The 15,792-nt window shown below is 40.6% G+C and overlaps 1 protein-coding gene across 3 annotated transcripts in view; it reads left to right on the forward strand.

The window, feature by feature from the left end:
• Window positions 1-15,792, forward strand: part of OTOGL (otogelin like) — a 114,698-nt gene that overhangs the window by 46,538 nt on the left and 52,368 nt on the right. For all 3 annotated transcript variants that reach the window (XM_077338903.1, XM_077338904.1, XM_077338905.1), the window contains 4 exons: window positions 9,136-9,270; window positions 11,200-11,346; window positions 12,953-13,072; window positions 15,132-15,248. In XM_077338903.1, coding sequence (XP_077195018.1) covers window positions 9,136-9,270; window positions 11,200-11,346; window positions 12,953-13,072; window positions 15,132-15,248 — 519 coding nt within the window. The remainder of the gene's footprint in view (window positions 1-9,135; window positions 9,271-11,199; window positions 11,347-12,952; window positions 13,073-15,131; window positions 15,249-15,792) is intronic.

Here is a 15,792-nt window from a genome sequence, read left to right on the forward strand (position 1 = left end):
TGGCAAGTTGCCTGCTCCTCTTTCATCCAACAAGCAAGATGACACAAGTGATGAAAATCCACTTGTGTAGATCCATGATATTATAACTAGTCCTGTTATTTTCTAGACAGGTGCAATGCTAACCCTACCAAGAAACCTTTTCAGACTGGGGCTTTTTCCAAAGGAGAGTGATATGATATTTCACAATAGCCAATTTGTTCTTAGTGTTTGGATTGCACAGGGCTGCTGAAGGATTTCCTTGGCTTTAAAGAAAGAATGTTGACTATATTCTAGACCATAGATTCTCATACAATGTCATAGTGCGCTTTCTTGGCAGAACTGGTTGTTGATCTGGGAAGGCAGTGCTCAGGAAAGTGAAGCTTCAAAGGTGTCTTCAAAGGTAGCCCCATATTATGCATGCTACAATAGTCTGATCTGGAGATTATAGTAATGTAGATTAGCATGCTTATGTTTGCAGCATCTATATAAGGAGCCATTTTATGAGTAAAGTGTAACTGAAAGAAGGTACTCTAGTAATGGCACTCATTTGTTTATGTAATTTTAAGGCCAGGTCCATGAGCGCCTTGAGGCTCTTAACTTGACCAGAGAAAGCTGAACATCAGCTTGCTCTGGTAGTTCAACACTAGCTAAACACTCAACCTTTATATAAGCTTCATTTTTTCTGAATTAAGTTTCAGTTTGTGTACTATCAGATGCTTGACCACAGCCTCAAGACACTGTCCCAAGAGATTAAATAGCAAGATATAAAGCTGGGTGTCCTCTGCATATTTTTTGACAACCCACTCCAATGCTCTGAAAATTTTGGTCAAAGTTTTCACATATGTTAAATAACATTAGGGATAAAATTAACCCTTGGTGTGTCCCGTATACCGAGTCCCAATCAACTGATACTGCCTCTCCTATGAAAATTCTTTGCTTCCTTCCAACAAGAAAAGAATGAAACCAGCAGAGAGCTGTCCCTTTTATACCAAACATTGACTGTAGTTGACCCACCAGAATATCATCAACCATGTCAAATGTTGCAGATAGATCTAACAGTATTAGTAGCAATGGCAATCCAAGTGTAGCTAGAAAACATCCAGTACAGTCCAGCTAGCTCTTCTTTTCATCTGAATATATGAGAACAACTGAAGTGCTAAATCAGCTGAGATTAGTGATGTACCAGATAGGAATGAACAAGCTGTAACTTGATCAGGACAAGATGTCAGCTCTTAGTACAGGAAATATCTGAGTATTCATCTGAAGAAACTACAATTGGTCCAGAATGTGGCTGCTACAAAATTAATAGGGGCAAGCCATAAACACTGCATTTAAAGAATAGTCTCAAGGGTTAAAATACCATGACTATCTCTTTCAGTTTGAATATCTGAACATCAGGACCATCATCTAAGCTCTCACTATTTGAGTTTTAGAAGTGACCAAATGAAATAGGACCTTTTCAGTAGTTAGTGACACTGAAATATAGCTTTCCTTCCTGAGGAAAGCTTCTATTGCTCCTAAACTAACTTCATTGAGGTGTGAGGGTGTTGAGTCTTGTTCATTTCATTTTTGAACAGTTTTGATTTCCTTCTCAGTAGGTTTCTGCCAGATTACTTTGTTATTTCATTATTGTTGAGGTGAGAGGATTTAGATTTTACACAAAACAGATTGTGTAAGCGAGGGAACCTAAATTGCATGTCGTTCTTATCTCACTGAGTTCTGCTGTTTGAAGCATTTTTCATCCACCCTAGCTCACTTCCAATATCAGAACCAGGATGAGAGAAAAATACTTCAAACAAAAGAATCCAGCAAAGGAGGTAATGGAAGGAAGCAGGATTTCATTCTCCCTCACCTACATATAAGAGACTCTTGTGGCGCAAAGTGGTAAGGCAGCAGTCTGTAAGCTTTGCCCATGAGGCTGGGAGTTCAGTCCCAGCAGCCGGCTCAAGGTTGACTCAGCCTTCCATTCTTCCGAGGTCGGTAAAATGAGTACCCAGCTTGCTGGGGGGTAAACGGTAATGACTGGGGAAGGCACTGGCAAACCACCCCGTATTGAGTCTGCCATTAAAACGCTGGAGGGCATCACCCCAAGGGTCAGACCTGACCCAGTGCTTGCACAGGGGATACCTTTACCTTTACACCTACATATTGTTTGGTACGTAAAATAAAATCAAAGACCTCCCCATTTGAAAACATACAGGTAGCCATGTGACCAAAGAGACCTTCATTGTGTGTAGTCTACCCTTCAGTAACAAGGCAGGCAGAGCTTCCACCAAGTTCTAGGAACTAAGCATTTGGCAGCAAGCTTGGATGTGGGAACTTAGATTGCTGCCAAAAGGACAAATGTTTACTAGCAGCCAATGAGTCTCTGAAGTTCTTTATTATCCAAATATCTACTATATTCTTTATTAAGGCTTCAGACCAGAAGTTGATGAGGCAAATGAATTCTAAACATATTTATCTAGGTAATAAAAATACAGAATACCATGTGTTTGTTACCTAATCCTTTCAGAGGAGAAAGGCTGCTTCCCAAAAGTATCAGTTTATCTAGCACTTCATAAATTGGGCATGTTTTAAGATCATGTGACTTCATATCAACCAAATATTTTTTGCTATGTAGATCTAAACAGAAAATCTTATGAAGAAAGCATCTAAGGATTCTACTGAAGATATCAAAATGTTTTGGATGGCTGACTTTCAGTGCAAAGAGCCTTCTGTTATGGTGAAAATTTCACACAGGTAGTGTAGGGAAGCATTTTTAAAACTGATAATCCAGAAACTGCTACTGAGTGCAGTTCTTTTAAAAATGGGCAGATTTACTGACTATCTGTGCAGTGAGTATTTAAACTAATATTGGGTATGTGTCTTCCTTCTGATGGGCTTCTTCCTGGTCTATCTAATTTAACAAACTTTTTTCAGGAGGCAGAATTCCAGCTGGCATTGAATTTCCCCTGGCTGTATGTGCTCCAGATGAGCCATTCCAGATCAATTTACTTTCTTCAATCCATTAAACTATTCTGCAACTGAGTCAGTTTTGCTTTTCAGTTTTTCTTTCAAATTGTGCCAGTTAGCAAGCAGTCTCCTTCCCAGAAATAGACAGCACAAGGATTAGTGTAATAGCTGGTATTGTAAAAGATGCATTGTAGCTCCTGTTAAAAGACACTTAGACATTATAATAGAGCCTGGAAAAAAGGAATATTCCTCACTCAGCCCCAGCCTTTTTGATGTTTCATTTTATGATGGGTGGTCAGGAATCTGACTCTCCTCTTAACCAAGTTTTACCTGTAATACCTTATCAGCAGTGCTTAGTGTTAGGATTTCCACGTTCTGTCTCCCCCACACTTGATTCTCTTCTGAGTCTTGTAAATCTTTGCACGATTCAGATGCACTGACTTGAGTTACCATATCTCTGCAACAGGGTTGCACCATGCTGCAAGCCACAATAATTTACAGGTATAAGCATTCTGGAGATGTTCACCTGACCTTGACCAGAAACAGGGCCTTTTCAGCCCTGTCTCCATCCTGATGGAATGAGTTGCCACCTAAAATCTGGCCCCTGACAAAGTTCCACGAGGCCAATGGCTGAGGGCATGGGTGTCTGGGAATATGGGCCTTCCACCTCCTCCTTGGCTCCCCCACCCCCATTTTTAGATTCTCCCAGATCAGTTAGCCTGATGGGGGGGATTTAAGAGGATAAGGAGAGGGGTATGGTTTTAGCGACATTATTATTCACTCTAAACTACCCTGAGCCCACTCATGGGAAGGAGCAGTATAGAAATCAAACAAACAAACAAATAAATGTAAAGTTATTTACGGATGGAGCTAAATTATGCAATTTCTATTAACATATTGTGCTGAACCATTTAGCTGCTCAAATTCATTATGTTTTCCTCCTGGGGCAAATAGTGCTGTTTCAGGTCAAGACAATGGCATGTAGGGATAAGTATGAATCTTTCTGGTGGCCACAAGGACTTTGCCAGAACTAAACTAGGAATCACTACTGATTTGATTGGAACTAATCTCCCACAAGTTGTGACTTCTTGCAGAAATAGGAAGAAGATTTTAATTTGTATGTTTTTATGTGTTTTTAGGCTTTTTCTTCTGTGTACATTGTAAGCCAGTTCCATACATGTTGCAAATCAGTGGTCCCCAACTTTTTTATCACTGGGGACCACTCAACGCCTTTTACTGAGGCCCGGTGGGGGGGGGTAGTTTACTCCTCTAGTCTCAACTACTGCCCTAATGATCTCTGATCGCTATGGTAATGTTTAAACATCCCTTCAAAATAAGATACAGACATGCCACAACAATGAACATAATGAACATTTTATTTTCATGGAAATTTTAACTCATGACAATGACAAATCAATGGGAACCCTGAGCTTGTTTCTCTGCAACGAGATAGTCCCATCTGGGAGTGATGGGAGACAATGACACCCGAAGTGTGTTGTAAAGGGCCGGGGGGGGGAGAAGGCATCCTTCGGAGCCCACCTCCAATTTGTCGAAGGACCACATGTGGTCCGCAGCCCACAGGTTGGGGATCGCTATTGTAAATGAGTAAAAATAAAGTAGCGACTTGATTTGTAAGGCATTTTTGTTTTAATAAAAAGGATCCTTTGGCAGGGAATGGACTCTTTTCTCTTGCTACTTTCCTGTACCCTATTTCAGGTGCTTTTACTTTCACTAGTTTTTCCTAGGATGAGTAAAAATACTGGTGGTTTTCAGTATGAAAAGTGGACATGTGGAAAGGATTAATCCTCCCTCCCCCAAACACACACATACACATACACTAATGTTTCCCTTCAAATGATGGGTGTGTATGTGGGGGGGGGGATGACATCCTGAAGAATAATTACAGAATTACTTGTAGAGCTGCCCAGTGATTCGAGAAAAAAATGTGTAAAGATCTAGAGAAATATATTTTGTTGAACTCTAATAAAAACTATAAGAGCTATATTTGAGTTTCATCATCTTTTGTTCTATGAGAACAAAGAAACATGTTATTGAGAAAGGAAAAGTGTTCCTATCCATAATATATTTATAGATTTTCATCAGAAATTAAGTACGTAGTATATTCTGTAATGTAAGATGACCTGTTCCATTGAGTTTCTAGTCACATGCAAAAAATATAATTAAGCAGTAGTTTTACCTGTTGAGCTCTGTGGATACCTACTGTGGCACATTGCTAAGGATTGTTTCACTTGAAAATGGATACCTACACATTCCCAAACTTTAATCGCAGGACTATCATGTTTTTAATTAGGAAAGGATTGCAGTAATATAACCCAGTAAAATGCCAAATCTGATACTCAGAGGGGTAGAGCTAAATTAATGACACAAAAGACAACTGTTATGGTGATTGTTTGCATCCTTTAAAAATACATTAAGTATCTTCACATTACAATGTTAATAACTTTGATTGCAATCAGGAAAAAATTAAGAAGCCTTTTAAGGTTTATTTTATCGTTTGTTGGTTTTATTAACTTGGGTATTCATGTCTACTGAAATGAATCTTTTAGGAATCATTGAATGCCCATTTTGGTCTACATACATATTGAGAGTACTCTGGAAATGTTTAAGTGCAAAACCCATCTTGCATCTGCTCATACTATAGATGCTAACAGAAATGTATGTGTATGTCTGCCTTCCGGACCTGTTTATACAAGTAGCTGTTTACATTTAAACATTGGCAACTTTATATAATGCAATCTTCAAATTATTTAGAGTCTGTGGCTTACCACTTTTTAATCTTTCATCAAATATAGAGAAGCCTCTGAAAATTCATGAATTGCACATGAAGGATCTATTGAATTATTATGATTAATATCAGAATAAATGACAAACGTAGCCTATAACGTAGTTTCTTTAGTGTGTGATAATTGTTCCATTTGTAGAGTAGATAGCTAAGAGGATAGCCCAAGACAGGTGTCCAACAAACTGGCAGCCCAGATTATACTAGCCTGACTCTTGAATTTGTTGAGTCATCTGTCAAGCAGCTAAGCTAGTGGTGATCACATCTTGTGGTAGTGAATTCGAGAATGTTTCTACATTATATGGAGAAATGTGTCTTCGTGCTGAAACTACTTGCCAGTTAATGCTATTGGGTAACCCTAAGTTCTATGAGCCTTTTGTGGCGCAGAGTGGTTAGGCAGCAGACACGCTGTCTGAAGCTCTGCCCATGAGGCTGGGAATTCAATCCCAGCAGCCGGCTCAAGGTTGACTCAGCCTTCCATCCTTCCGAGGTCGGTAAAATGAGTACCCAGCTTGCTGGAGGGTAAACGGTAATGACTGGGGAAGGCACTGGCAAACTACCCATATTGAGTCTGCCAAAGAACTGCTCTTCAAAATGAATGTCACCTTCATGGCAGAGAATAGTGGTATGAAAACAGAAGAAAGGGTTAGGGTCCAAACCATGGTTAAAGGCATTTTTAAAGTTTTTACTGTTTCTTTGGTTGAAATTGGGGACATGCTATTCTGTTAGTTAATATGGCTAGCTGCACGTGATTTTAAATAGCAGAATTTTAGCATTATACTTCAAAATGATAAAATATTGGCAATTTCTTTGACCAGTGTGACTTTTCTGTCTGAAGAGAATAGAATCCATTCTTTCTTCAGTACTGAAATCCTGGTATATTGTACTCTGCAAAAATTAGGACGGTTGCTAAATTTTTGACTCCTTGCCCAGAGTTCTGTTACTGTTTCCCTATTGCTTAGCAACACCACACTATCACAAAGAAACTGATACTAAGTTAGAACAGCCTAGTTTTGGTGATTTAATGGGAAGATATGACCTGGCCTGCAACGGAAAAAACATTTTGTTTTTGTTTTCTACAACTCAATTTAATTTCTCAGGGCAGAAAGGAGTATTTCCTCCTTTGTGTTTTACCTTAAAAGGTAACTGCAGCTTAGTTCTTGCAAGTGGTTATATAAAGAAGAAGAAGAAAAAGAAAAGCTGGGGTTTTTTCGTATCCAATCTTTTACTACCTGAAGAAGTCTCAAAGTGGCTGGCTGCATGTGGAAGAATGGGGAATCAAACCTGGTTCTTCATATTAGAGGCACCAGTCTTAACCACTACACCAAGCTAGCTCTCAAGCTTATCTACTCCCCCCCTCCCCAATTTAAAATAGCATAATTGAGTCAATTCACAAATTGAAAATCCATAGCTTAGTGAGAGGGCATATACTATCCTAGCCATTTCCACTCAAAGGATCATGGGTAGCAATAGTAGGAAAGAAAGACTTCTGCAAAGCTACTGGGAATATCTGTAGACCTTATTGGGCTAGATGGACCGCTAGTCCAACTCTATATTTGGTAAAATGTCTCTTAATTCTTGGTTTACACATGGACTTTGAATAGAGCTATGACCAAGGGCAGTATGGTTGTATACAGTTATAATCTTAGATGGGTGTGGGCTCCTCTATGTGTGCAAGACTGATTAGCATCAATGCTTTATTATTTGGAGCTATGCTATTGAGCTGATTCGTGCATATCCTGCCTAGTCTAGAACAAACATTTTATACTTACATTTCTAGTGTGTGTTTTTATTATTTAGAGCACTGAAGAAGGCCCATCTGGGGCAGATCTCATACTAGTGGTTATTATGTGTAACTAATGTTTTAGTTACTGTACATGCATTGTACATGCTGTATACTATGTGGCTGTACTGTGATATCTACTACTTTGTGGTTTTTATTTGTGTTTTTGATCAATATCTGCTGTGTATTTTGTAATACATAGATGTATCTTATCCTTTTGTTTAGCTGCTCAACCTTGTAGGTTCCTGACTGGTCTATATAGGAAAGCTTCATGAGACTGACTTTGAGTCTGTTGGTATATAATATTTACAGAGGTGTGCCACAAGAAAAATATGAGAGATTGCCAGTTCAAAACAGCTCTTTATACCTTTCCCATCTTTCTTTTCTGTTTCTTAGTCAAGCAAAATAAACTCAAACCCATGACTTCTAGCACCCTGTTAAAAATGGTGTACACTGGGCAGTATTGTACTATCCATGTGAGGGAGGGTATATCATTTCCTCATATTATTCTCCCTTTCTTGCAGCACAGAATGATCATTCCTAGGGTTGTAGGATTCATGCAGAGAAAGTCATGAAGGTTGGTTTGTTGGAATGAGGGAGGACAAGAGAATAAACTGACTCCTTTCCCTAACAAAGCTGTGCTTCTGGAAGAGGAAGGAAGAGCAATGTCATGTCTTCATCTATCCTCCCTTAATTTGTGCAGCTGTGTCTTTGTGTGGTTCCACAACGCTAGGGAATAATTTCCCAGTAGTCAGTAGGTGCTTTAGTGATCAGAGTGGGACTAGCAAACTCAGTTTAAATTAAACTAAGTTTAAATTCCCTTTCCACTGTACAGCTAAAAAGGTGACTTTGAAAAAGTAAATAAGCCTAACCTACCACACAAGGTGGTTTGAATAATAAACTGTGGAAAGAACAATAAATTATTTCCACTCTAATTTCCATGGAATAAGGCTGGGATTTATCATGTAATGGATAGATAATATTTATTTTCTGAGGAATGTGTCAACAAGATTGATTTCTAAGGTGCTACTGGCCTCAAATCTAGCTGTTCTATTGCAGACCAACATGGCTATCTTTTGAAATTATGGTATAGCAGGTACACAAAACTTGCATAAGATGTGGTGTTGCTTGGAAGCCATTTCCTTGTCTGAGAAAGGCTGATGATTTACATAGTGTTGTTACAGAGATGCATGAAAATTAGGAAGAAATTACCATGCATATGGAAAAGAACAACCACTGTCTTATTCAACACATGGATGAGTTTGCCAGTCTGATTTTAGGATCCTCACTCCCTCATTAAAGGATGTATTCTTATGGGAAAGCAAGTCTTCATTTTAAGTAATTTCATTTTAGCCAGTTTGCCTTACAATGTGCAATCAAATGGGTCTCACCCATTCGCTTAATTGCACCCTGGCAGATTAGGGTTTATTTCTACATCAACATAACATAACTTGATTTAGAATGTCTTATCTCAGGCTGGCCCAGAAGAAGCCCTGGGCAACTGGAATCTAGTCAAGAGAAAGAGAAGCACCATCTGACAAGTTCCATGTTGTTTTTTTTATGAGAATGCTGCAGTGACATACAGTTGTGTTTGCACATAACAATTCTTTTTGCTTCACAGAGTTCAGAGAGTTCAAACATGTCTATAATAATTCAGAACAAGAAGTGCTTTGATAATGACATAATTTGTTCCAAAAGTGTCTTTATCTCTGTTGGAGACATTGAGATTTATTTCAGTGACCCGGTAGATGTGCAGGTAAGTTCTATATCTCCCTTTTTAAAACTTGACCTTTGGTCAACCAGCTACAATATAGTTTGGTAACTAAAGCAAATTTTATCTGAACAGACATAATAAAGAATTCAAGCTATAAGGTTTTCTTAGTTCCCACTATGCTGTATGGTCTTCTATATGATCATCATAATCTTTTAGATAATGGAGTACTTAAATTGAAGTCAAAGATATTTTTTCTCTTTAACTAAATGATAATTATCATTTTAACTAAATGATAATGTTGAGGCCTTTTCCTGCTGTTTTTCACTGACTCTGCCTGACTTCCTCTACTAAGAGTAGTCAATGTTCCTTCTTTCATTGTTCTCCATATTTTACATCTGCCCAAAATGGTTTCTTGCAAGTGGGATCTAGCTCTATTGAACATGTGCAACTTGCCACACCATGTTTAAGGGCCTATAGGAGAGCAGGCTGACTAGTCCTGGCCTAGTCTTGTCAGAGCTAGGAAGCTGAGCAGAACTAGCGATGGTTAATACTTGGATTGGAAAACACACAAAAAAGGGAATTGTTGTAGAAAGGCAATGGCAAACCTCTTGCCTTGAAACCCCCATGGTCCTTGCCTCACCAAGAGTTGGTTGCAACTTGACAACACATAATTATTCTTAGGAGAACAATGACTGAAGGAGTGTTAGCTGATCTACCTTCAAGGAAGAGAAGGAAGCAGCAGCAAGGGGTAGGATGAGGTAAACGTGACTGTGGAGGGTACTGCCCTCATAATCTACTATATGAAGCCAACCCTTACATCACCTCATTATAAAGCTGGCTCAAAGGTAAAATGATTATCCTATAATAATGAAGTTTTCGAATGGCATGAGACATGAAATAATATGATCAATGAAACTCAACATCAAGAAAACAAAGATCATGGCATCCGGCCCTCTCAATTCCTGGCAAATAGAAGGGGAAGAAATGGAGATAGTGACAGATTTTATTTTCCTGGGCTCCAAGATCACTGCAGATGGGGACTGCAGCAAAGAAATTAAAAGACGCTTGCTCCTGGGGAGGAAAGCTATGGCAAATCTAGACAGCATCCTAAAAAGCAGAGACATCACCCTGCCAACAAAAGTGCGTTTAGTCAAGGCTATGGTCTTCCCAGTTGCAATGTATGGCTGCGAAAGTTGGACCATAAGGAAGGCCGAGCGTCAAAGAATTGAGGCTTTTGAACTCTGGTGCTGGAGAAGACTCTTGCGAGTCCCTTGGATTGCAAGGCGAACAAACCAGTCAGTCCTAGAGGAGATCAGCCCTGACTGCTCTTTAGAAGGCCAGATCCTGAAGATGAAACTCAAATATTTTGGCCACCTCATGAGAAGGAAGGACTCCCTGGAGAAGAGCCTAATGCTGGGAGAGATCGAGGGCAAAAGAAGAAGGGGACGACAGAGAATGAGGTGGATGGATGGAGTCACTGAAGCAGTAGGTGCAAACTTAAATGGACTCCGGGGAATGGTAGAGGACAGGAAGGCCTGGAGGATCATTGTCCATGGGGTCGCAATGGGTCGGACACGACTTCGCACATAACAACAACAACATGGTTGTCCCTGCCTTCTGAGATTAGGTGGGTAGGACTTTTTTGTTACAGCAACAAAATTTTGGATCTCTCTACCCCAAAGAGACTTGTCCTTTGCTGAGTTCATCTTCCATCAGTAAATGAAGGCATCTTGTGTTCCTTTATGGATCCTTCCTTCCTGTCCATTGTTCTATTTATGGGTATATTTTTTATGTGTAAGTTAGCTTTGTTTTACTTGTTTTAATAATGTGTTTTTCTTTGGTTTTAATTTTTTAAAGATGTGGCCCTGATAAGGACAGAAAGTCAAGGTATAAAATTGGTAAATAAATTGATAAAATGTTGCATGTGTACTGAAGGCATCCTATCTGTCGCAAATATGAATTTCTTTGCAGAGAATGCTGAGGATACACGAGAACAAAACCAAGTATCAGCTTTGGAAGGCTGGGCATTATACAGCAGTACATTTCCCAGAGCAAGAAATCACCGTCCTGTGGGATAGAAAGACAACAATGCACATCAAAGTTGGAGCTCAATGGAAGGTGAATGAATGAGAGTGGGTGCCCTGAATTGTATAATACTAGGAATAGAGGAGATTAACTCCAGAGTCTGCATGGCGTAGTCTAGCAAGTTTTATAGTTCAGTGCCACTTCTGGTTCTCCACACAGTTTTGAGGGATCTGAGTTAGATGGCTTGCTCTTCCTGTTTCTAGCTCTGGAAATCCTCTGTCACCTCAGACTTGACCTTGTTCTGTTGCAGCAAGCTGGTGGTGCCAAAAAGGCACTAAAAGCTGCTGCCTTTTGTTAGCAGAGACCCAGACGTGCCCTTTCCCCCCATGCAGTTACTCTTTTTGAATTGCCTAATAGTTTTTAGTCCATCATCCCACTAGAAGAAGCTACAGTTCAACAAGGATTGATACTCCCCAAAACTGTGACACAATTCAAGGGCTTCATGAAAACCTCCTGCAAGAATATGGCTCCTAGGCCATAATTTGTACATCTCCACTTTAGGAGTTTGTTAGATAGACAGAGTTGATGTGACCTAGTATTCAGGAAGCAAGACAGATTTATACCAAATTGTGGGCTGCCTCCTCTTTTTAGAAGACTCTGCTGGTATAGTTCAGTAATTTATATAGGTTCAAAAACATATTTTCGTCATGGAAAGAGAAATAGAAGGAATGCTCCAAGACAGTGTGGTTTCTGCCATTTCATTTCAAAACAGGGCAAAAAAGACCTCATTTTTTCTAGAACGCGAATATTCTCCTTTGGCTTATTTGTTACTCTGTATTGCAGTGGCAACAGAGCCTGGTGGCGAGGCCAGGGGCTGGACTGACTGGCCACTCACAGCAGTCGGTCCGGCTTCTGGTGACAGCTCTTTCTTCTGCTGGTGAGGGCCCAATTGGAAGGTACTTTGCACCTTCCGATTGGGAGTTCACCTGACTGGTCAGAACTATTGTCCATCCGGGTGAGGGGCCAATCGGAAGGTGCTTCGCGCCTTCCGATTAGCCCCTCACCCAGACCAGCCCCACCCATTCTCCGCCCACTTACCCCTTAGCAAAATATGAAGGTGGAAAGATAATCAAGAATCATCAAGAATTAATTATTATGGATTTGTTTCCCATCATTCCTGGAAAGCCATCTTGTGATGGGTTGAACAATAAAAAAGCCACAATAAAAATACTATAATATCCCCATTAAAACTATATATATTCCTGTTGCAAAATTATCTCCCACCCTGACAGCCATCGTGGGCTGTTTCTCAATGCACCATAGGGACTGCAATGCTGGCAGTCCACCAGTGGCAATGGTCTCGCCTGGTGGGTGCTCTCTTCTAGAGGGCCCATATGATCTTCCATGCCCTGGACTCAGCCATAAACCTGATGGAAGAGCTCCGTATTGCAAGCCCTGTGGAATGCTGAAAGCTCCCGCAGGGCCCTCAGCTTTTCTGGGAGCTCATTCCACCAAGTTGGGGCCAGGACTGAAAAGGCTCTGGCCTTGGTTGAAGTATCAACTTTGCAGACTCACTATTGAAATACTATTGGGGAGTAAATTAACCAGTTTTAGGTAACATGTGTCATCACTCCACAACCATAGTTTACTTATTTTAAATGAAACATTTCTTTAAAATACTGTCCTGTTACAATTTCAGGGTAAATTGGCAGGTTTGTGTGGGAATTTTGATAAATTCACTTCAAATGATCTGACTACGTCCAACAACATGGAAGTAAGAAATGCTCAACTTTTCGGAGAGAGTTGGGCAATAGGACAGGTAAGAAAGAATTCCTATGCAGTTTCAAAATAATGATGTTGAGAGTGTACAGATCCCCACCACAGATATCTTGTGTGTTAGGTAGGGCTGATAAGCTCAAGGAGAATTGTGCAGCGAGCTTGGCTGCACATGGAAGAGGAGTGGGAAATCAAACTCCAGATTAGAGTTCACCACTCTTTAACCACTACACTACACTGGCTCTCAAGATCAAGCAGGGAGCAGGGGGAGGAGGGCTGGCACCTGGGAAGGCCACAGTGCAGGCATACATGTTAGCACCTATTGTATTCCTTGGTGCAGCAGGCTTTGCCTCTAGTTGATATATTAGCGAGGTACACAATTTTTAAAAATTATGCAGCTCAGAAAATAATAACAGCTAACTCACTGCCCAACAAACTGAAAATTGCATTAGATGGATCAACTTTACTTTCTTGCAATTGCAGGCCGCAGCTTAAGTGTTCTCTCTACTTCTCTGACAGCAGTCCTTAGGTAGCCTTCAACCCTTCCAAAATCCAAGCTAGCTACCAATCTCTTAATTCTTAGACCACTTATAGGTTTTGGCCAACCTAAGTCAGGAGATGACAATGAACCAATCAGGGTGCATCACGGTTAGAACTGTCTGGAAAATTGCTTCATCACTTTAATTCTCCCCCTCTCATTCAGTGGCTCTAATTATCCCATTCCATTTTTTTGCCTTAAAGATGATGAGAGGCCTGTGGGCTGCTAAGGCCCACTTAGGAACACCTGTAAGATGGCACCAGTTAAACATAGTGCATATATGAAACATTGAGAGGAGAGACTAGGGATGATTTGCCTGACACAGGGACTATACTTGGCAGTGGCTGTTGAAACACCTAGAGGTTGCAGCAGTGGGGGGCATGCAGTGCAGGGTGGTAACTCGTGGAGACCCCAGAATCAATGCCAGTTTAAGTGGCAGCTGGTGGACAGCCAGGGACTGCAGTGGCCACAAAACAGCCCTGGAGCCTCACTGCACTAAATCTGGGCTGCCAAAGAGCCCAGGACCTTATTAGGCCCAGTGGTAGCTACCAAAGAGCCCAGGGTCCAATCAGTCTGGGCAGCAGCATCAGGGGAGTCCCAGACACTTGCCAATCTCGACTGCAGCTTCTGGGGAGCCCCAGAGCATTCTGGGCTGAGCAAGATTGTGTCGAGGGAGATGGGATTCCCCCCTGTGAGCTTCAAGCCCTATCACTATAGCTCTAAAAGCTGTGGAAGAAAATGTCTTGGGGTTAGTGTGATGTAATTAGCATGATGTACCAGCTTGCTGGGGGGTAAACGGTAATGACTAGGGAAGGTACTGGCAAACCACCCTATATTGAGTCTGCCATGAAAACGCTAGAGGGCGTCACCCCAAGGGTTAGACATGACTCGGTGCTTGCACAGGGGATAACTTTACCTTTTTAGCAGTTAAGAATGGTGGACTCTTAATATGGAGAATCTGGTTGGATTCCCCATTCCTCACTGGTAGCCAGGGTCTGGGTGACCTTAGACCAATCACAGTTATCTCAGAGTTCTCTCAGTCCCACCTACCTCACAGGTCTATTGTGAGGAAAGGAAAGGAAGGCAAATCAACTCTTCTCCTTTTTGCCTTACAATGTTGCTTTTCTGTTTTACAGCAGTTAATTTGTTTCCACTGTTGCTTCTCTATTTGAACTTACTAGGTCAGATTTGTCTTCATTATAAATTTGTTAAAGTTTTTGACAATAAATCAAAGAATACTTTGGATATACAGTGTTTTGTTTATAATTTGCGGTTGACTTTCTGGAAAATATGATATGATGTGGGAAAAAAGAAAAAACATTTAATTTTCATGCCAAAATGGAGGAGGAACATTAAACATTTTTTTAAAAGTTTCCCCATTTGCTTTATATGTTACCAAAAAAAATAAAAGTGTCCCAAGAGAAGAGATATTAACAATATTGCATCTCAAGAACATTTCTTATCTGTAGAAGGGAAGGCTCCCAAACCATTTTCAACAACATCAGATGTTCAGTAAAATATATTGATAACTGCATAATTGCTGTTTGTTTTTCCTGTAAACCAGTGTGCAAGCCCAAATGACACAATAAAACCATGTGAGGTACATCAGAGCAAGTTCCCTTATGCCAAAAAAGAATGCTCAATTTTATACAGTGATGTTTTTGCTCCATGTCGCAATGTGGTAAGTGAATACTTCATAAGTTATCTAGAAAATAACACATTTGCTCTGAGTCTCTGTTTGCTAAATATTGCTAAATACTTCAAAAGCTGCTTTGGCACCAGCTCCTGGTAACATGAGCAGCTGACTATTTTATTGCCAATGAACTTAATGCCACCAGTCCTCAAGCTGCCTCAGGCTCTGTGCCAGCAACCTAACCAGTCAGAGTTGAATAGGAATTGAACATACATTGTTGTTGCCCATTCTCTAGCAGTAGCACCTGAGTTTTCATAGCAAGAATGATCCTTGGTAGAGCATATGCCAAGACATTGGAGTTTTTAGTCATCTTCTCTGAGGAGCAGCACAGAAAACAAAGGGGCTTGATCCCAAATGGCTCACTGAAAATACCCACCAGTGTGCTCCCCTGCCTTTTGGGAATGCCCCAAATCCCTCCCCATGCAACATCCCTTGTCTTATACCATGCTGTTCCTTGAAATTGTATTGCTAATAGCTAGTAGGCTTTTTGCACTAGTGGGTCCTGATATTTGCAACTGGGATTTGACAAGAT

This window comes from Paroedura picta, chromosome 5, assembly GCF_049243985.1.
Source record: "Paroedura picta isolate Pp20150507F chromosome 5, Ppicta_v3.0, whole genome shotgun sequence".
NCBI lineage: Eukaryota > Metazoa > Chordata > Lepidosauria > Squamata > Gekkonidae > Paroedura > Paroedura picta.